General features: G+C 48.7%; 1 protein-coding gene across 1 annotated transcript; it reads left to right on the top strand.

Moving 5' to 3' along the window:
- Window positions 1–297: 297 nt before the first annotated feature.
- Window positions 298–17053, top strand: LOC141975337 (putative adhesion G protein-coupled receptor E4P). Its single transcript, XM_074935625.1, is given in 14 exon segments — window positions 298–469; window positions 1763–1839; window positions 2215–2313; window positions 2830–3007; window positions 3523–3642; window positions 4358–4551; window positions 5484–5645; window positions 6149–6343; window positions 8254–8489; window positions 11110–11176; window positions 12095–12186; window positions 15531–15699; window positions 16776–16899; window positions 16902–17053. Coding segments are annotated over 14 exon segments (2037 nt in total).
- Window positions 17054–17307: the final 254 nt, after the last annotated feature.

Genomic DNA, 17307 nt, shown 5'->3' with positions numbered 1-17307 from the left:
CTGGAGTGTTAACACACTTGTTCTGTGGATTCATATAAAGGGGCTATTGTGATAATATATAATGTGACCTCCTGTATATCACAGGCTAGAGAATTCCACCCAGCCATTCCTACCTTAAGCTCAAAAACCTGATTGAATTAGAGCATATAGTTTAGAAAGATAACAAGGCCTTTATTGTCATTTACTCGAAGGACTCTCCATGGCAGAGTCAAAGGACTATCGAAGAGTGTAACTGTAATTACTGTACCATAGCAAACATAACATTGCATATCCATGCTTCCCCATGGCGACTGCACAATGATAGGTTCCACGTTTTCCCGTGTAGATGTTAATGAATGCGATCAAGTGCCCTCGCCCTGTGGAGCTAATGCTATCTGCAAAAACACCAATGGGAATTTCATCTGCAAATGCTTAAAGGGCTATGATACTGTCACTGGGACAGTTGGCTTCCCCAGCCTGAATTGCACAGGTAACAACTGCTGTGAATGCCTTGATGGTAGTCGCTGGACCAGATGGCCCTCTGGGCTCATCCACAAGGTATTTCCTATGCTGGGTCCTCAGTGTCATCCGAGCGATCTGCCTGAGCTCCTCATCCGCACAGCGGGGATCACCGTATTTCCTTTGACTGTCACGTCTGTTTTAGATTCAAAGCTCTCTGGGGCAGGGACTGTCTCTCTGGGTATCTCTCCACTGTCTGTGGGACCCGGGCTTGTGGACTCAGTGTTTCTCAGCCAGTGCTTGTGTGTCCACACTGCATTGTTAACCGGGGTTTACAATTGCTGGACCCAGGTCTTGCAGCCGCGCTAATGCATCCATATTGCACTGCGCGGACCTTCTGACTTCAGTCTGTGGCTTGAGGTGCATCCACGCTGCAAAATGACAGGGCTTGGACCTGAGCTGAAGCATGTCTCAGACTCTGACCCACCCCTCTAGTACCCAGGTGCTAGGACTTGGGTCCTGAGTGCTTGCTGCCCCGAGTCCGATTAATTTGGGTGATTGCACGGGGCACTTGGGCTAAAACCTGAGTCAGCGACCGGGCTTAGTGTGCAATGTAGACATCCCCTGTACATCCTTGTCTGTGCAGTGCCCTGCACAACGGGGACCTAATCTTGGTTTGAGCCTGTAACTGCCACTGTGATGAATAATTGATTCCATATTCTTCTGTTTAGATATTGATGAATGTTCTCAGGTCCCATCAGTCTGTGGCCCTCACAGCATCTGCAGCAATACCCCAGGGAGTTTCACCTGCCAATGTCCTCTAGGTTATTCTTCCCCCAATGGGACCTCTTGGAAACCTGGTGACCCCCACACCTTGAACTGCACAGGTACCAGTCACTACAAGCTGCCTTGGGAAACTCATGGAATATAATCAGGCCCTGATGGCCCCAAAGGCTAACAGTGGTCTGTGAGCCCTCTAGTGGGGCTCTCTCTGGTCCGTGGTTCAGAAGCTGCCCACAAACCAGTGTGTGTGTGTGTGTAGCTAGGCCCTTGTATGTTTTATAGGCAGTAGTATACAGGAGCCAACTGCACCCATGCAAATTCTTCATATTGTTGTTATGGGGAAAGTTGCATCTGGAGTAGTGCCACCTTCTTGGGCCCCATAAGCCAATCCCTTTAGCTTTAGCATCAGCTCTGCTGTCGACTGGACTTTGCCGGGTTTCATTTCTGTGCCCAGAAGTGTAATGATGCTTTGATCGCATTATAAAGAGATGTGATCCTTATAAGAGAGGCTCCAATGTTGGCTCCCTCCTTCCTTCCCTAGAAAGTCTCTTTATCTGCCAGCCCGGGATTCTGCAAGGAGACGATTTCAAAAGCCAGTGCGGCAACACCACCCAGCACGTATGTGTCGAGTGAGTCCGAATTGGGGCATCTTCGTGGGCAGGGCAGGAGGGGAAAAGGGAGAGTATGGATGTGAGGGGGGTGTGTGTAGAGTTTGTGTAGTGCACTCAGACAGTGTGCGTGCTGCTTCTGGGTTGGATAGTCTGGAGAGACAGAGATAGAGAGGGAGGATGGATGGACTAGAGCTGGTACCTAGAAAAGGGTGGAGGCGGAGAAGATGGGTGGATGGAGAAAGAGCTAGACAGAGGATGGATAGAAAGATACAGTGGATTAAGAGGGACAGAACAGGTGGGTGGACATGGACACCCATCTTCCACCCCCCAGTAGATAGGTATGTTACAGCATAAACGCCTTTTTTCCACGATTCCACTACAGGGAAACCAGAAAAGCAACAAATTTTGCACCATCCTGAATCAGACCACAAAGAACCTGGAATCTGCATGTGGCCATGGAAACCAGTCAGTATTGCTGAAGGTCAGAGGCTATGCACCTGTATTTGCCAGTCCCTGTCCTCCAAGGGAAAGTCCCTCCTCTTTGTCCCCAACCGGTCTCCAGATACTTCCTTCCAAAGATGAACCTGGGGGGAGTCTTTAAAAGCAGCTGAAAACAAGGCTTGGTTGCTTCTACTCAAGAAGAGTAGACTGGAGCCAACAGCGAGTGGAATTTCAGGTGCCAGCCAAGAGTGGGTGATGAATGTCTTGGGGCAAAGGGAATGAGGCACTATCTTGATGGGAGCTGGGACCTGGGCAGCCTGGAAACCATGTGGAGCAGAGGGCCAGACTATAAGAAGCACATGGAGGGGGAGGGGACCCTAAAAGCCTGCCTAAAATCACCCATCCATGTAAGCAGTTGTAGCTGCCCTGGGATGTTCCGTGATGGTGAATGGGGAGGATCAGTGGTGGATCCATGGGACCATCTCTCTGTTAACCAGTGGGCCACTGTTTGACAGCCCCTGAGCTTTACCCTGGGTATCTTCTTTTTAAACCCCAGAAAGTCTTCACTTCTCTTGATTCGCTTTTCAATGCCACTGCCCAGCAGTCTACCGAGAGCAAAGAGGAGGTCACATGGGAAGCCAACGCCTTTCTGCAGCGCGTAGAGTTGGCCGCCTTGGAAGCTGCTCAGAAAAGTCCCGAGAACAAGCCGCAGACTATCACAACCAAGACGATGAGTAAGAAAAAGGAAAAACCTCCACGCAGCTCTGAGCGCCACCCTAGCTGCTCTCGGCGCTGAAGCGTGGCCTCGGGGCTAAGGTGCTGGGCTAAAGCATAAGAGAGTCGGGTGCCATTCCTGCCTATGTCAAAGGTTCTTTGAGTGACCTTGGCAAATCGCTGGGTGCTTATGTTTCCCTGTCTGTGAAATGAGGACACAAACCCTTCCTGCTGTTTGGGGCAGGAGTGGTCTCTTACTGCATTTGCCTATGGTGCCCAGCACAACGAGGCTCTGATCTCGGCTAGTAGCAGGATTGTGAGCTGCAGTCATGATGGACCAGGGCCCCATTGTGCTAGGGGCAAGGCACAAAGGACATAGAGACAATCCGGGGTCCTGATTCTTCTCTCGGCCCTGCTGGTTTTACAGCAGCGTTGCTCCCTTCCGCCCCAGGAGTGGGAGGAGAATCAGGCCATGTGCTAAATGCAGGGTAGCTTTCAAAGCAGCGCAGTGAAGAACTTGTCCTTCTGCCCCCAGCCATTGCAGCCCTGCGGGTTATGGATAACTGCAGTCGGGCAGGGAAGATGATCGAACTGAACGCTCAAAGCGACTCGATGAGCATTGACTGCACGACCGTGGTTGGCGCCAGCGAACCAGGTACCATCCGGGAGTTGTCTGGATGGGCAACGGAAGGAGTCAAACCACTCCAACACATGCCACAGATCCAGCTGTGAGGCCAGATCTTCCGGTGCTGCAGAGAAACCGTAAAGCAGCCCTGACAGACTCCCCAGGGGTCCTGGGCTGCTTTACACCGACCCTCCGTGCAGTGCTTAATTTGTAATGAGAGTGGGGTCGGGACTCAAGTAATTAGGTGCCAGGACTCAAGCAATGTTTTTACTTTCATAACTGACACAGCAAGCCGGGAGGTGCCGGGGCTCTGAACTGCCAAGCCCAGAGGTTCTGGGGCTCAGCCCTGGCGCAAATTAAGCTCTGCCCTTGTGGCTTTCCTGATTCAGAGGGCATGTCAGGGCTGGAGAGTTTGGACAGACCAGGATGGGGGTGGATTTTCCCGGACTAGTGGTAGCAGAGCTGGAGTGCAACATGCTCACCTGAGTCCTGGTTGGCGGATGGCCCCCTAGGAGGAAGTGTTATTCATTGGCCAGTGCAGGGCGTAAGGAGTCCTGGGGTCTCGTTCCACTTTGGCCACTGACACTCTGCACGAATGTGGGGAAGCCGTTCCATCTCTCTGTACCTGTGTCCTTCTCATCTCTGGATCGGCTGTGCCACCAGCCAAGAGCTCTTCCAGCTCATTGTGGCGTGACACAGGACACAGGCTGTTCTGGTGTCACCTCTTGCATCTTTGCTCCTGCAGGCTCCGGAGCCGTTGCCTTCATATCGTATGCCAGTCTCGAGTCCATCCTGAACAATGACTTTATCGACCAGCAAAACCTGACGGGTGGTGACAAGCAGGGTACCGTTACACTGAATTCCAAGGTAGTGAGTGGGATCACTGGGAAACCCGGACCCCTCTCCAAACCTTTCAACTTCACCCTGAACCATAAACAGGTGATTGGCAATCATGTTCCTGCTTGATATGGAAGAGGACCCCATCTTGGCCAGGGCCTTTTCCCCACTGTCTTCTCTCTTTGCTTCTGTTGTCAACACTGCCGTCCTCTTCCAGTTGGGCTCACTAATGAGGGTCATTTTCCACTCCTCCTGCCTCCTCCCCTGCCCCCAAGATGAGTCCAAATCTTGATGCTGTTTCTTCCCCGCAAAACTAGCTTTTCCTCTCTTCCCTCGCCATGGTTCTGGTGACCTTCCACCTTTCTACTGCAGCCTCCTCTCTGGGCCCCACAGTACCCATAATTCCCCCCTTCAGTCCTGCTAAAATGATCTTCCTTGCCCATCAGTACCACAGATCCCCTACAATTTGAATCTTTCCACTGGCTCTTCCTTCTCCACCACATCAAGTTTAAATGAGGAGGCAATTTAACTTAACACTGAAAATGGGTGAATGCTAAGGGTCCCCCAATACCCACCCTAAAGCCTACAAAAAGCATGGAAATTCCCAGGTGAACTTCTAAACCTCAATATCTTGTACCAGTGGGGAGTCAGCTTGGATGCCTGACTCTGCTCTCGTTTACCCCAATCCAGATCAATGGACTTATAGTGGTGTGAAACCCATAGCCATTATTATAGTGGCATGTGGAGGCCCAGTGAAAGCAGGGTCCCATTGTACCAGGCACTGCACAGACACATGGGCCCCATCCCAAAGAAGACAGACAAAGGGTAGGAGGGGAAACAGAGGCACGGAGACTTCTCAAGAGATTGCACATCAGGTCAATGGCAGAGTTAGGAATACAACCCCAGTTCCCTGAGTCCTAACCCAATGCTCTGTCTGCCAAGCGCTGGCTCCTCTTTGGTTTAGCTTGGGCTAAACTAGCCCTCGGCTCTTTAAAGGATGAGGCTGATGCTGGTGCTGCAATTTCTGTTTCCAGAGAAAGGAAATGGAAGACAAGATTGTCTGTGTTTTCTGGAACCGCACTGGCACCTGGTCTACTGAAGGCTGCAGACTTCTCCTGGCGAACAGCACTCACACCACCTGCAACTGTAATCACCTGTCCAGCTTTGCGATCCTGATGGCTTCACATGCTATCAAGGTATTTCAACCGTCCACTTAAGCTCATGGTCCACGGGTTGCATTCGCACAGATGCTGCGGCTGTTTGCAAGGACAAACCGGAGCCCTTTGACACCCAGAATGCAGGCGTCTGCCACTTACGTGAAAGGAGTAATGTCTCTGGCTGTAAATAGAGTTACACTGCCTGGAGCCAGCCACGAGGAAAGGCATGATCAGGTGTACTTGGCCAGCATGTTAGATGTCAGAGAGCTGGCACGGGGAGCGAGTCAGCCTGGTATTTGGTCCACTTTGTTTACAGTCGTTACGAGATCCAGAGATCATCTGGGGGCTGCAAACTCAACACATGTGTTGCTCTTCTGAGTTCCCTAGTGAAAGGGGCAGGGAGCAGATGGGTCCTCCATGTTCTCCAACAACGGAGCTAGAGATCTGATTGCCCTGGGAAATTATCCAGTTATTTCAAAGCCCCCGTTTCTCCAGCACGATTTGCAAATTTTACTCTTCCTCTTTAATTTTTCCTTTTGCAGGAGACTGACCCACTGACCATCATCACCTGTGTGGGACTGACCCTCTCTCTGCTGTGCCTCTTCCTCGCCATCCTCACCTTCCTCCTGAGCCGCTCCATCCGCAACGTCAGCACCTCCCTCCACCTGCAGCTCTGCCTCTGCCTCTTCCTGGCCGACCTGCTCTTCCTCACCGCGGTGGACAGAGTCACCAACGAGGTAGAGAAATCGGCCAAAATCCACACCCCCATTATCTATGAGATCGTAAGCTCTTCAGGGCAGGGACCATCTTCAAAGGTAGGTCTCCACTGCAGCTGGGGCTGGGGGGGGGGGTGCCTCCCAGAGTGGACAGACACACACATGCTGGCTCCGCTTGAGCGAACGCATTCAAACTCGCTGTAGAGCCTCGGCAGCGTGGGCCAGCTGCCCGCGTAAGTATCCAGAGGGTCGGGCGTGATTGTACTTGGGCAGCTAGCCTGGGCTGCTGCCCGGAGACGCGTGCTCTCAGCTGCAGTGGAGACGCACTCTTCCTGCATGTTTGTACAGCGCAGAGCACGACGGGTCCTTGAACTTGTTTGGGGCCCCTAAGTGCTCCTGTAATGAAAGAATGAGGGGGAATGGGGCACATATGGAGCCCTTGACATGCGGCGGGAGGTGGGGAAGAGGAAGCAAGGGGGGGCACACAGACCTACCGGGGAGGATGGGGGGCAGCAAATAAGGGACTGGCATGTGGAGAGAAGACAGTAGGAGGGGGGTGGGACACAGCCCCTGGCATGTGGGGGGAAGAGGAAACATGGGGGACCACACAGAGACCCTACCAAGGGATGATGAATAAGGGACAATGGTATGTGGAGAGATGACAGTGGTGGGGTGGGGGTAACACAGCCCCTGGCATGAGTCCAGGCATGTGGGGACTTGCAGGGAGTCCTTGGATGGGAGGATGGCACAGAGAGCTTGTGCGGGGAGGGATGGAGGAATACAAGGAACATGCATGCAATGCATTCAGATTGCAAGCTACGACCTGTGTGATGCACTAATAATCAAGGTGGGTTGCTTTTGCCCTTGGGACCCTTCACATGCCTGGTATCACGATGCCCAGAATAAATTCAGTGGTCCGGATTCTGAACTTGCTTACGCTGCTTTGACACCACTGGCCTCCGTGGAGGTACCTCAGATTTACACCAGCATCCGTAAAATCCGAATCGGGCACCAGGGTTGAATTATCCCTTGGCCTCAGCTCCCCAGCCACAGGAGGGGTCCTGGACTGAGCAACGTAGGAAATCAACTTCGTAACCACAAACGGCTGAAGATGCACATTTGGGCCGATGCGGGTTTCCCAAGGTTAAAAAATGCCCTTGGCCCACATGTGGAATACAGACAGCATGAATATGAGCTGGCTCAGAGGGTGAGGAAAGTGCGTGTGTTTCAGTGTGTGGGTTTCCTCGGTTTACTCCTCGCCCTGAGTTCCTGCCAGAAAACAAATTAACATGGTCACCTAGTATCTGGTGTGTGTGGAACACCACTGCCCTCTATTGGATGGGGTCAGGACTGCCTCAACTATTCTAGTCCTTTTATTTGTATTCTAGTAGCCAACGAGAGCCAACCGAAATCGGAGCTCCATTGTGCTGGGCACTGTGCATCGAGCAAGAGACAATCGCTACCCTGAAGAGCTTATGGTCTAAGCAGATGAGACAATGGGTGGGGGGACAGAATTCCATTATCCCCATTTTACAGGTGGGAATCTGAGGCATAGGGAGATGAATTGACTTGCCCAAGGTCACACGTGAAGTCGGTGGCAGGGTTGGGAACTGAACTCAGAGCAGCCTGTCTCACTATGTGTCATAAGCCCTATACTGTTAACCACTAATGGAGATTCTCTTTTAGTTCATGAGGTAGGAACCAGTGCTTTTGGACCAGGAGGATCCGAGTTTTACCCCTCATGCTGTGATGAAGTTGAATGGCCACAGTATGCAGCGTGTAGTCCTAGATGGCCTAGGGGTTTTGTTAAATATTTCACAGGCCTTGTATGCCATTTTCTCCCCAGCTTGGAGGAGACACATCAAATAACTAACACTTCCCCTATCTTGGAGAGCTAGATGTTCAGGGTCCCTGAACTCTGTCTCCTCCAGGTGGCGTGTGCTGTCATTGCTGGCCTCCTACACTACCTCTTCCTGGCCGGCTTCACCTGGATGTTCCTGGAGGGGCTGCACCTCTTCCTCACCGTCCGGAACCTGCAGGTCGTGAATTACACCAGCGCCAGCCGGTTCAAGAAGAGATTCATGTACCCGTTTGGCTACGGAGTCCCAGCCCTGGTGGTGGCTATTTCTGCAGCGGTGAATCCTGGAGGCTACGGAACTTCCAAATAGTACGTGCAGAGCCCATCCCAGAGGGAGAACAGATATCTCATTACCCACTCAACTCATAGGCTGAATTTCAGAGAGACAATATATTCTACGATCCCTGTTCCTTCACATGTTTCACACAATGCACAGTCAACCTGTGGAACTCCTTGCCAGAGGATGTTGTGAAGGCCAAGACTATAACAGGGTTCAAAAAAGAACTAGATAAATTCATGGAGGATAGGTCCATCGATGGCTATTAGCCAGGATGAGCAGGGATGGTGTCCCTAGCCTCTGTTTGCCAGAAGCTGAGAATGGGCCATAGAGGATGGATCATGTGATGATTTCCTTTTCTCTTCATTCCCTCTGGGGCACCTGGCATTGGCCACTGTCAGAAGACAGGATACTGGGCTAGATAGACCTTTGGTCTGACCCAGTATGGCCATTGTTATGTTCTTATGAGACTAGTTTCTTCAAGCTACATCCATGAGACTGTCATAAAGGGAAGCAGGCAGCATTCACCCTGCATCTCACCCCAAGTGCCCAAGAAAAGAGCCTCCAGACTTGCAGGGGGAGACAACATATTTGCATACATATTATTTGCTTACTTTGCTTTCACCTGCCTAGCTACCAGTCTGCAGGCCCTAGGGTTGTTGAGAAAGCGCAATTACTATCCCCAGACAATAAAAATACCCACTCGCAACCCAAACTGAGGCTCAGAAGGGAAGTGACACATCCAAGACCCATCAGTGGCAGAGTGAGGAATAGAACTTGGGCCCTTGGCTCCCAATCTGCTGCTCTACCCCAAGGACTGTCCTTCCTCTTCAAGGGGGAGATGGATGGTCAGTGAGGCCCTGGATACCTCATATTTCATTCTTCCTCTCCCAGGCCCCAGTTCAGGAATGCGCTCAAGTACAGTAACTCCTCACTTAAGATCATTCCGGTTAACATTGTTTCGTTGCTGACCAATTAGGGCACATGATCGTTTACAGTTGTGCAATGCTCCCTTATAATGTCGTTTGGCAGCCGCCTGCTTTGTCCACTGCTTGTAGGAAGAGCAGCCCGTTGCAGTGAGCTGGTGGGGGCTTGGAACCAGGGTGGGCCGGCAGCCCCCCATCAGCTCCCCTAAGTTCCCTGTACGACAGCTGCCCAGCAGGCTATCCATTGCCCGCAGTTCAGCTGTCCCTCCCCCCACTGCCATGTGCTGCTCCTGCCCTCTGCCTTGGAGCTGCCCACGGGAGCCTCCTGCTTGCTGGGCGGGGGGTGTTAATGTCAGGGTATCCCCCGCTCCTGCACCCCGCTTACCCCATCTCCATGGAAGGGACGGACAGGGCAGGCTCAGGACGGAGGGAGCTTCCTGGGAGCCGCAGCTGTTGTCTCAACTTGGTGAACTAGTTCAAAAGCCAGGTTTCAGAGGAGCAGCCGTGTCAGTCTGTACCCGCAAAAAGAACAGGAGGACTTGGGGCACCTCAGAGACTAACCAATTGATTGGAGCATGAGCTTTCGTGGGCTACAGCTCAGGAGAACATGAGACAATGGGTGTCACCATACACACTGTAACGAGAGTGATCAATTAAGGTGAGCTATTACCAGCAGGAGAGAAAACAAAACACCTTTTGTAGTGATAATCAAGATGGGCCATTTCCAGCAGTTGACAAGAACGTGTGAGTAACAGAGGGGGGGAAAATAAAGTAAACTATGTTCCCATGTTTATTTTTCCCCCTACTGTTCCTCACAGGTTCTTATCAACTGCTGGAAATGGCCCATCTTTATCACTACAAAAGGTGTTTTGTTTTCTCTCCTGCTGGTAATAGCTCACCTTAACTGATCAAATAAATTGGTTAGTCTCTAAGGTGCCACAAGTCCTCCTTTTCTTTTTGCGAATACAGACTAACACGGCTGCTCCTCTGAAACCTCTTGTTACAGTGTGTAAGGTAACACCCATTGTCTCATGTTCTCTGTATATAAAATCTCCCCACTGTATTTTCCACTGTATGCATCTGATGAAGTGGGCTGTAGCCCACGAAAGCTTATGCTCAAATAAATTTGTTAGTCTAAGGTGCCACAAGTACTCCTGTTCTTTTTAAAAAGACAGTGTACTTAGAGTGGGGCCAGCCTACTTAAAGGGCCAATGCACATCTCTCTCTCTCTCTCTCTCTCACACACACAATGTGCGTCTCTGTCTCTGTCTGCCATGCTGTCTCCCCTCCTTCCATTCGTGCTGCCTTGTAGAGTGTGAGGCTACATTAACAACAATGGGTTAACCCTTGAGGGCTCAGCCAAAAGCGAGTTCATCATTTAGCAGGAAGGCATTCCCTGGGAAATATCCCACCCTCTGACTTCACCACCTCAACCAAGTTTCACAATCATCATCGCTGTGTACAGTATTAAATTGTTTGAAAGCTTATACTCTGTGTGTGTGTGTGTGTGTATATATATATATATACACACACACGTCTGGTGAGAAAAACGTTAAGCAAGGAGTTACTGTATGTGCTTAAGTGCTCTTCTGAATGAGGACCTTGTTCCAACCCCACCCAGATATTAAATCTGACAACCAAAAGGAGAGAATTCACTTCATTTTAACGCCAGGGATAATTTGTTACTCTTTCTTTTTTTTTTTTTTTTTTTTTTCTTGCCTTTTAGCTGCTGGCTCACAATAAAGGGAGGCTTTATCTGGAGTTTCCTTGGACCTGTCTGCCTTATTATTGTGGTGGGTATATTCCTTTTCTTCTCCTCTCTTCAATGGATAATGGGAAAGGATGAATTATGCTGCAGGGAAAGGACTTTGATAGTGAGATGAGTCAGACATTGGGATGTTTGCTTAAGGAGTGAGTTGTGGCCGAGATACCACGGATTTATTCTCTGGAAAGTGACAAGGTAACAATGTCACCTTCTTTATTTGTATTACAGTAAATTCATAAATAATTAATAAATCGCACACGATTTGTTTCCAATGGAGTGGAACGAATTTATACCAAATGCTGGGATTTGTCAGAGTTCAGCAACTCCTTTGCTCCAAAGTTATCCGGAAGAGAAGACGGAAATATCTGGGCTAGGTGTTAAGAATGAAACCAGAGCTTCGGCTATGGCAGGTGTGAAACTGGGCAGCTGGAGGAACATGGAAAAGAGGCCAGCTGAAAGAATCCTTCCATGATCCAACAAAGAGAGGGAAAGTTTATGGAACATAAGACAGAGGACAGACAGAGCAGCTCAGGATAGAGAGGGATGGTGGAGCCTTATCTGTGCCCTAAGTGATGTCTAGCAGTACAGGAAGGATTCAGCTGACAATAGCAGCTAGAGGCTCCCATCGGGGGTCAAAGTACCATTGTGCTAGACACTGTGAACACATGAATTTAAGCAAGATTCAAAAAGATTGGGCATTTTATATGGGTAGCAAGAATAATATCCAGAGTTGTTCTAATCAGGGCTAAGAAAAGTTCTGGAAGGGATATTAAACCCCAGGTTTCAGGATTTAAATCAAGCTCCAGCTACCAAAGACCAAGAGGAGAACTAATCTAGGGGGCAGATTATCCATGCCTCTGAAGCAGTTGGTACTGGCCACTGTCAGAGGCAGAATACTGGACTAGAGGGACCTGGGGTCTGATCCACTCGAGTTGTGTTTCCACAGATGAATTTAGCATTTTTTATCAAAACCCTCTGGATCCTGAGAGACACAATCTCCTCCCTCAATACAGATGTCTCCACCCTCAAAAACACAAGGTAGGAAAGCACTAAACCAGCCTGAGAGGTCCCGTTAGCCTTCTGCAGCGGAGGTTGCTACAGGCACTCTTGGCTCAATTAAACTGAGGAAATACCAGGGTGATACAGACTTGGTATCAGAAAGTCATGGAGAACAGAACACTGAATACCTGGTCCTGCAAGCTGCTGAGAACCTTCAGTGCCTATTGACTTAGGTCAGAGATGAGGGTACACAGCACCTTTTAGGAGGTGCTGAGCACCTCATGGGACTGGGCCCCAATTTTGTATCCTGGCTTTTATGTGGCTCTTTTCACCCACAGATCTCACAGCGCTTCACGATCTTTAATGCATTGATCCTCCAACACCCCTGTGAGGCAGGACAGGGCTCTTATCCCCATTATACAGATGGGGAACTGAGGCACATAAAGGCTAAGTGACTTGGTCAAGGTCACACACACAATCTGTGGCAGAGCATAGAATTGGACCTGGGTCTCCCAAGTGCTAGATTAGGACCCTAACCACTACACCATCCTCCCTCTAAAATCAAGGGAATTTTCAATGTAATTAACAAATTGGGGAATCCTTGTCCTGCATAACTGAAATATGGATAATCAAGACTGCCTTGTACAGACTTTTCTGTTAGATCCTCCTGCATCTTCTCTTTTGGCTAGTGTAAGAACTTAGCCCTTTCAGGCAACCAGAGCGTTATAGATATCAGCAATGGACAAGAGGTGTTAGATCATGCAGTTCCATTTTCCTCATTCAGTGCAGGATTCTCTCCTCCAGGAAGGACACTTTTTTTTTTTTTTTTTTTTTTCCTAGTGTTTTGTTCAGCCTAGTTTGATGCCTTTTGCTATGCACAACTGAGACAGCATGAGGAAAACTGCACAGTGATTTCTTGGTATCTAATTGCTAAATCCGTGTTTTCTGGAAGAGCTGGACATGTGGCCATGGTAGCTGGGATTTACTACTGACAATGGTGAGAAGAGACCTAATTTGAGGATTTATAGGCTTAAAGTGCTGGGGACAAATTTTGCCGTCATTAACATCCATGCAATTCCATTGATTTCAGCAAGGCTGCATGGTGGAAGAGAGAGGAAAAATTGGCCCTAATTTTTAAATGGCAGGGTGGGCTTGCAGTGACGGCATGGGAGCAGAAATCAGATTTGGTGTCTATTCCTAGATTTGTCATTATTATTTCTATCACAATAGTGTCCAGAGGGCCCAACCAGAATGTGTGCTGGGAGCTGTGCAAACACAGAGTGCCAGACACTTCCTGCCCCAGGGAGTTGACAATCGAAACGACCAATAGTGACAACGTCTTGCCTGGCTTATTGATTAGGTTATTGATTTGGTTTGCCGAAGTAACCCTTGTAATTTGGTAGGTTTTTGTTTTAAGATTCGGCTTGGTATTCTTAGAGTTACTGCTCTGGGAGCCCAGAGGGTGGGGGGCAGGGTGGGCACAGCAATAAAACCAGTTCCACTTAGCGAAGACCTTCTGTAACTGTCAAAGTTTTATTATCACAATGACTAGTTTAAGTAAAACAATTTAAACAAGTGAGATAGTATAACGGTGTGAGAGGGACCAGCCCCGTTACCTGTATATACTACTTTATTTTGGGGGAGAGCTTTAAGGATTGAGACAGATTTTGGTTTGTCTTTGGCATGCTGATGACGAATTTTAATGGCTGTTCCTCAGACTAGATGTTTTTTCGGCCTTGGTATTTTTTATGCATATCTATGCATAGCTTTTATTAAACCATATTTTAGGGGTTTTACCTTTACCTTTGTTGAGGTGTTCTTATTCTACAGGTTAGTATATTAACTTGGTTAAGCTCATTAAAATACGTTAATTGGATTACTGCGGTTACCTGCGGTTAGGCATTTGCTGAAGTCCTCCTTTAAAAATACTTGAAACTGGTAGTAACTGTCTTTTTGCAGTTCCCCATCAGCAGTTTGCAACACGTGATTATTACAAAACAATAAACAAAAAGCCTTTTGCCGTTTTGTGACTTAGGATTACTTTTAGTTTACTGACTTATGCTAACGTATTGAGCAATTACTTCTACCTAGGCTGTAAGGCCTTGCACTTACGCTAACTGCTTAAGCTATTTTTATAGGCGTCGGTCTACAGGTATTTTGCATTTTTGCTACTCATTCCTTAGCCCTTTACCCTTTATTCTTACTATGTAACCATTATTAGTGCATGGTTATATACTCCCTGCCAGCGCTACAAAAGGATGTGAGGGGAAACAGAGGGAAATTGACGTGGTCAGCATTACACCACGGGTCAGTGACAGAGCTAGGATCAGAACACAGGTTTAAGTCAGATGTTATAATGCTGGGTGCTATACAGATATCTATACATGAATTAATCTTAGGTAAAATCTGTAACTCTGCAGAAACCAATGAAGTTTCACAGAGGCTGAATCTGCCTGGTACGGCTATGCATAGGCCGCTTTTGCTGTCAGCTGACTTTAGTATCTGGTTCCGTCCGTCTGCATTGTACTCGCACATGCTACAGCCATGGGCACACAACAAACCCTTAAATAATTGAGCTACCTATTCCATATCATGAGTGCTGCGTAAGGACTAATGAACCAAATCTTTAATGGCAAGCCGTGGCTTCTATCGAATGTGGTGTTCTCCTTGCAGGGTTATATTATAGGGGTTTCCAAATCAATCAGAAAGGGAGAGAAAGGATGGTTCAGTGGTTAGTGTGCTAGTCTGGGATGTGGGAGACCCGGCTTCAACTTCTTGATCTGACACCGCCTACCTTTGCGATGTTGGGCAAGTTGCTTAATCTCTCTGTGCCTTGGTTCTCCATCTGGAAAATGGGGATAAGCGCACTGTCCTACCGCTGAAGGTAAATATCTTCAAGACTGTAAGATGCTCTGATACTTCACCTGAAGTATCAGGAATAAAAAGGGGGGAGAAATACCTACCTGGAATTAGAGAACAAGTAAAACCTTTACTGGCCCAGCTCATTGAAATGACAACTGTCCCAGATGTGTGGTACTGGTGGCCAGAGCCTGCTTGCAGCAAAATCGGGAAACGAACAAGATGCGCCGAAGGGGCGGCAAACTAGGGCCTGATCCAAACTCACTGAAGTCAATGGCAGTCTCTCTCTTGGCTTCGGAGCAGGCCCATAGAGAGTAAAGGGGATGGTAGAAGCCATTCTAACCTGGTTGGCCTAGGGCCTATTTGCAGAATCATTATATAGAAGCATTACCCACCAGTGGTCCCTAGGGGAATTTTGCATAGTTGCTACTTGGAGGGCATTAGCCATTTCAAGCCATCCTGCCCACTGACTTGGTCTCTCTGCACAGGGTTGTAATGGGATCTCTCCATTTGCTTTTATCCAGGCTACTGACCTTTAAAGCCCTCGCCCAAGTCTTCATTCTGGGCTGCACGTGGATTTTCGGTCTCCTTCAAGTCGGCCCAGCCGCCACTGTCATGGCGTATTTATTCACCATCATCAACAGCCTGCAGGGAGTCTTCATCTTCCTGGTGCACTGTCTCCTCAATAAGCAGGTAAAGCCCTTTTACCTGTTCTGCTTCACTAATGTCCAGCCAGCCGAGCTTTGTTCACATTTGTCTTGGTTTCACTCTTTTCAGGTCTTGCGTGCCTGTTGCTCCTTTCCCTATTTTGAGATTCAGCCTTTCTCCTCCAATCTCTTTTTTTTTTTTTTTTTTTTTCTCCTGCAGTTTGCATTGTGCTGTTTTCATAGATTCACAGGGGTGGTTTTTTTTTTTTTTAAGTCCAGGAGGGACCGTGTCTATATAACACCAACAGCCCCTGGTGGGTGGGATCGAACCTAGGACCTCGGGAGCTAAATGCATGAGCCTCTACTGCGTGGGCCAAAAGCCACGTGCCTCTTAGTTAAGGCTGCGGCAGACTCATTAATCTCATGAATCTGTGCACTAGAGGGGGACAGGGTGCCACACCAAGCAGGCGTGGGTTACGTCTACACTAGAGACCTTACAGGGGCACAGCTGTACCTATGCAGCTGCACCACTGCAAGACCTCTCGTGTAGCCGCTCTATGCCGACGGGGGGAGCTCTCCCGCCGACATAGCTCTGTGCACACTGCCACTTACACCCGTGAAATTATGTCACTGAGGCGTGTGTTTTTTTTCACACCCCTGAGTGACCTACATTTTGCTGACATAAGCGGTAGTGTAGACATGGCCTGTGTAACGAAGGTCATGGAATTTCCCCAGGTAATTCCCCATAGAATTTCCCCAGGTAATTTCTGCACCAAGCCCATTCACATGTAGTTTGGTGGGAGCTGTATCAACTTGCATTTCCTAGGCTAAATTTCTAACCACAAGTACTCCTTTTCTTTTTACCCAGACTTTGCAACCTGATGAAGTCAGTGATGTTGCCTGGGTGCGACTGAAGTCCAAATCTGTCTCATTGCAACTAGGGGACTGAGGGCCGCTCCTCCCCCTTCCCTTTACATGTGGGAATTCACAGCGGGGAAGATGGTCATAAGAATTTCAGTTCTTTGCTCTCCTCAGATTTAGGACCGAGTGGTGTAAAACTGCCCAAGCTTCTCATGGGGCATTGGTTACATGCGCCAATGAGCATGTTCCTTATTTTTCTAGGTGAGAGAGGAGTACAAGAGATGGATCAGAAGGATTGAGACACCCAGAACCAAGTCTCAGACTTCCGGGCTATCTATGTCAGCTGTCCCCATCACCACCAGAACTGTAAGTGGTGCTGATCTCTTTCCAATACCGGCCTGGGGGACACATCCATCAAACAGGGTCTAGTTTTAGCAGCCTCACTGCTGGGTAGCTATCTACCGTATCAAATGGCCAAAATTGTTATAGGCCAACCCAACAATATCTACTTACTCTATATCTATCTCCTTCTACTCTAGCAATAATAAACAGATGACTGCTGTATCTTCTGTATCTATTGGCTGTATATGAGAGAGGGTTGGTGGGACTGAGGGATCAAAGCTGGTTCTGTGGAAAAACTGGGTTATTTTTAATTTTCCTTCTGTCTGGTTATCTTTAGGCTGCTGGGTTTATACTACTGGATTGTATTTAGTGATTGTTTAAGGCACCTGGAGAATAGAATGGGTGCCCTTTTATTTTGTATCCATTAGAATAGTTATAACAATAATTCCTA

The sequence above is a fragment of the Natator depressus genome, chromosome 20, assembly GCF_965152275.1.
Source record: "Natator depressus isolate rNatDep1 chromosome 20, rNatDep2.hap1, whole genome shotgun sequence".
NCBI classification, from domain to species: Eukaryota; Metazoa; Chordata; order Testudines; family Cheloniidae; genus Natator; species Natator depressus.
The sequence above is the reverse complement of the archived record's forward strand: the minus strand, read 5'-3'. Positions and strand labels throughout refer to the sequence as shown.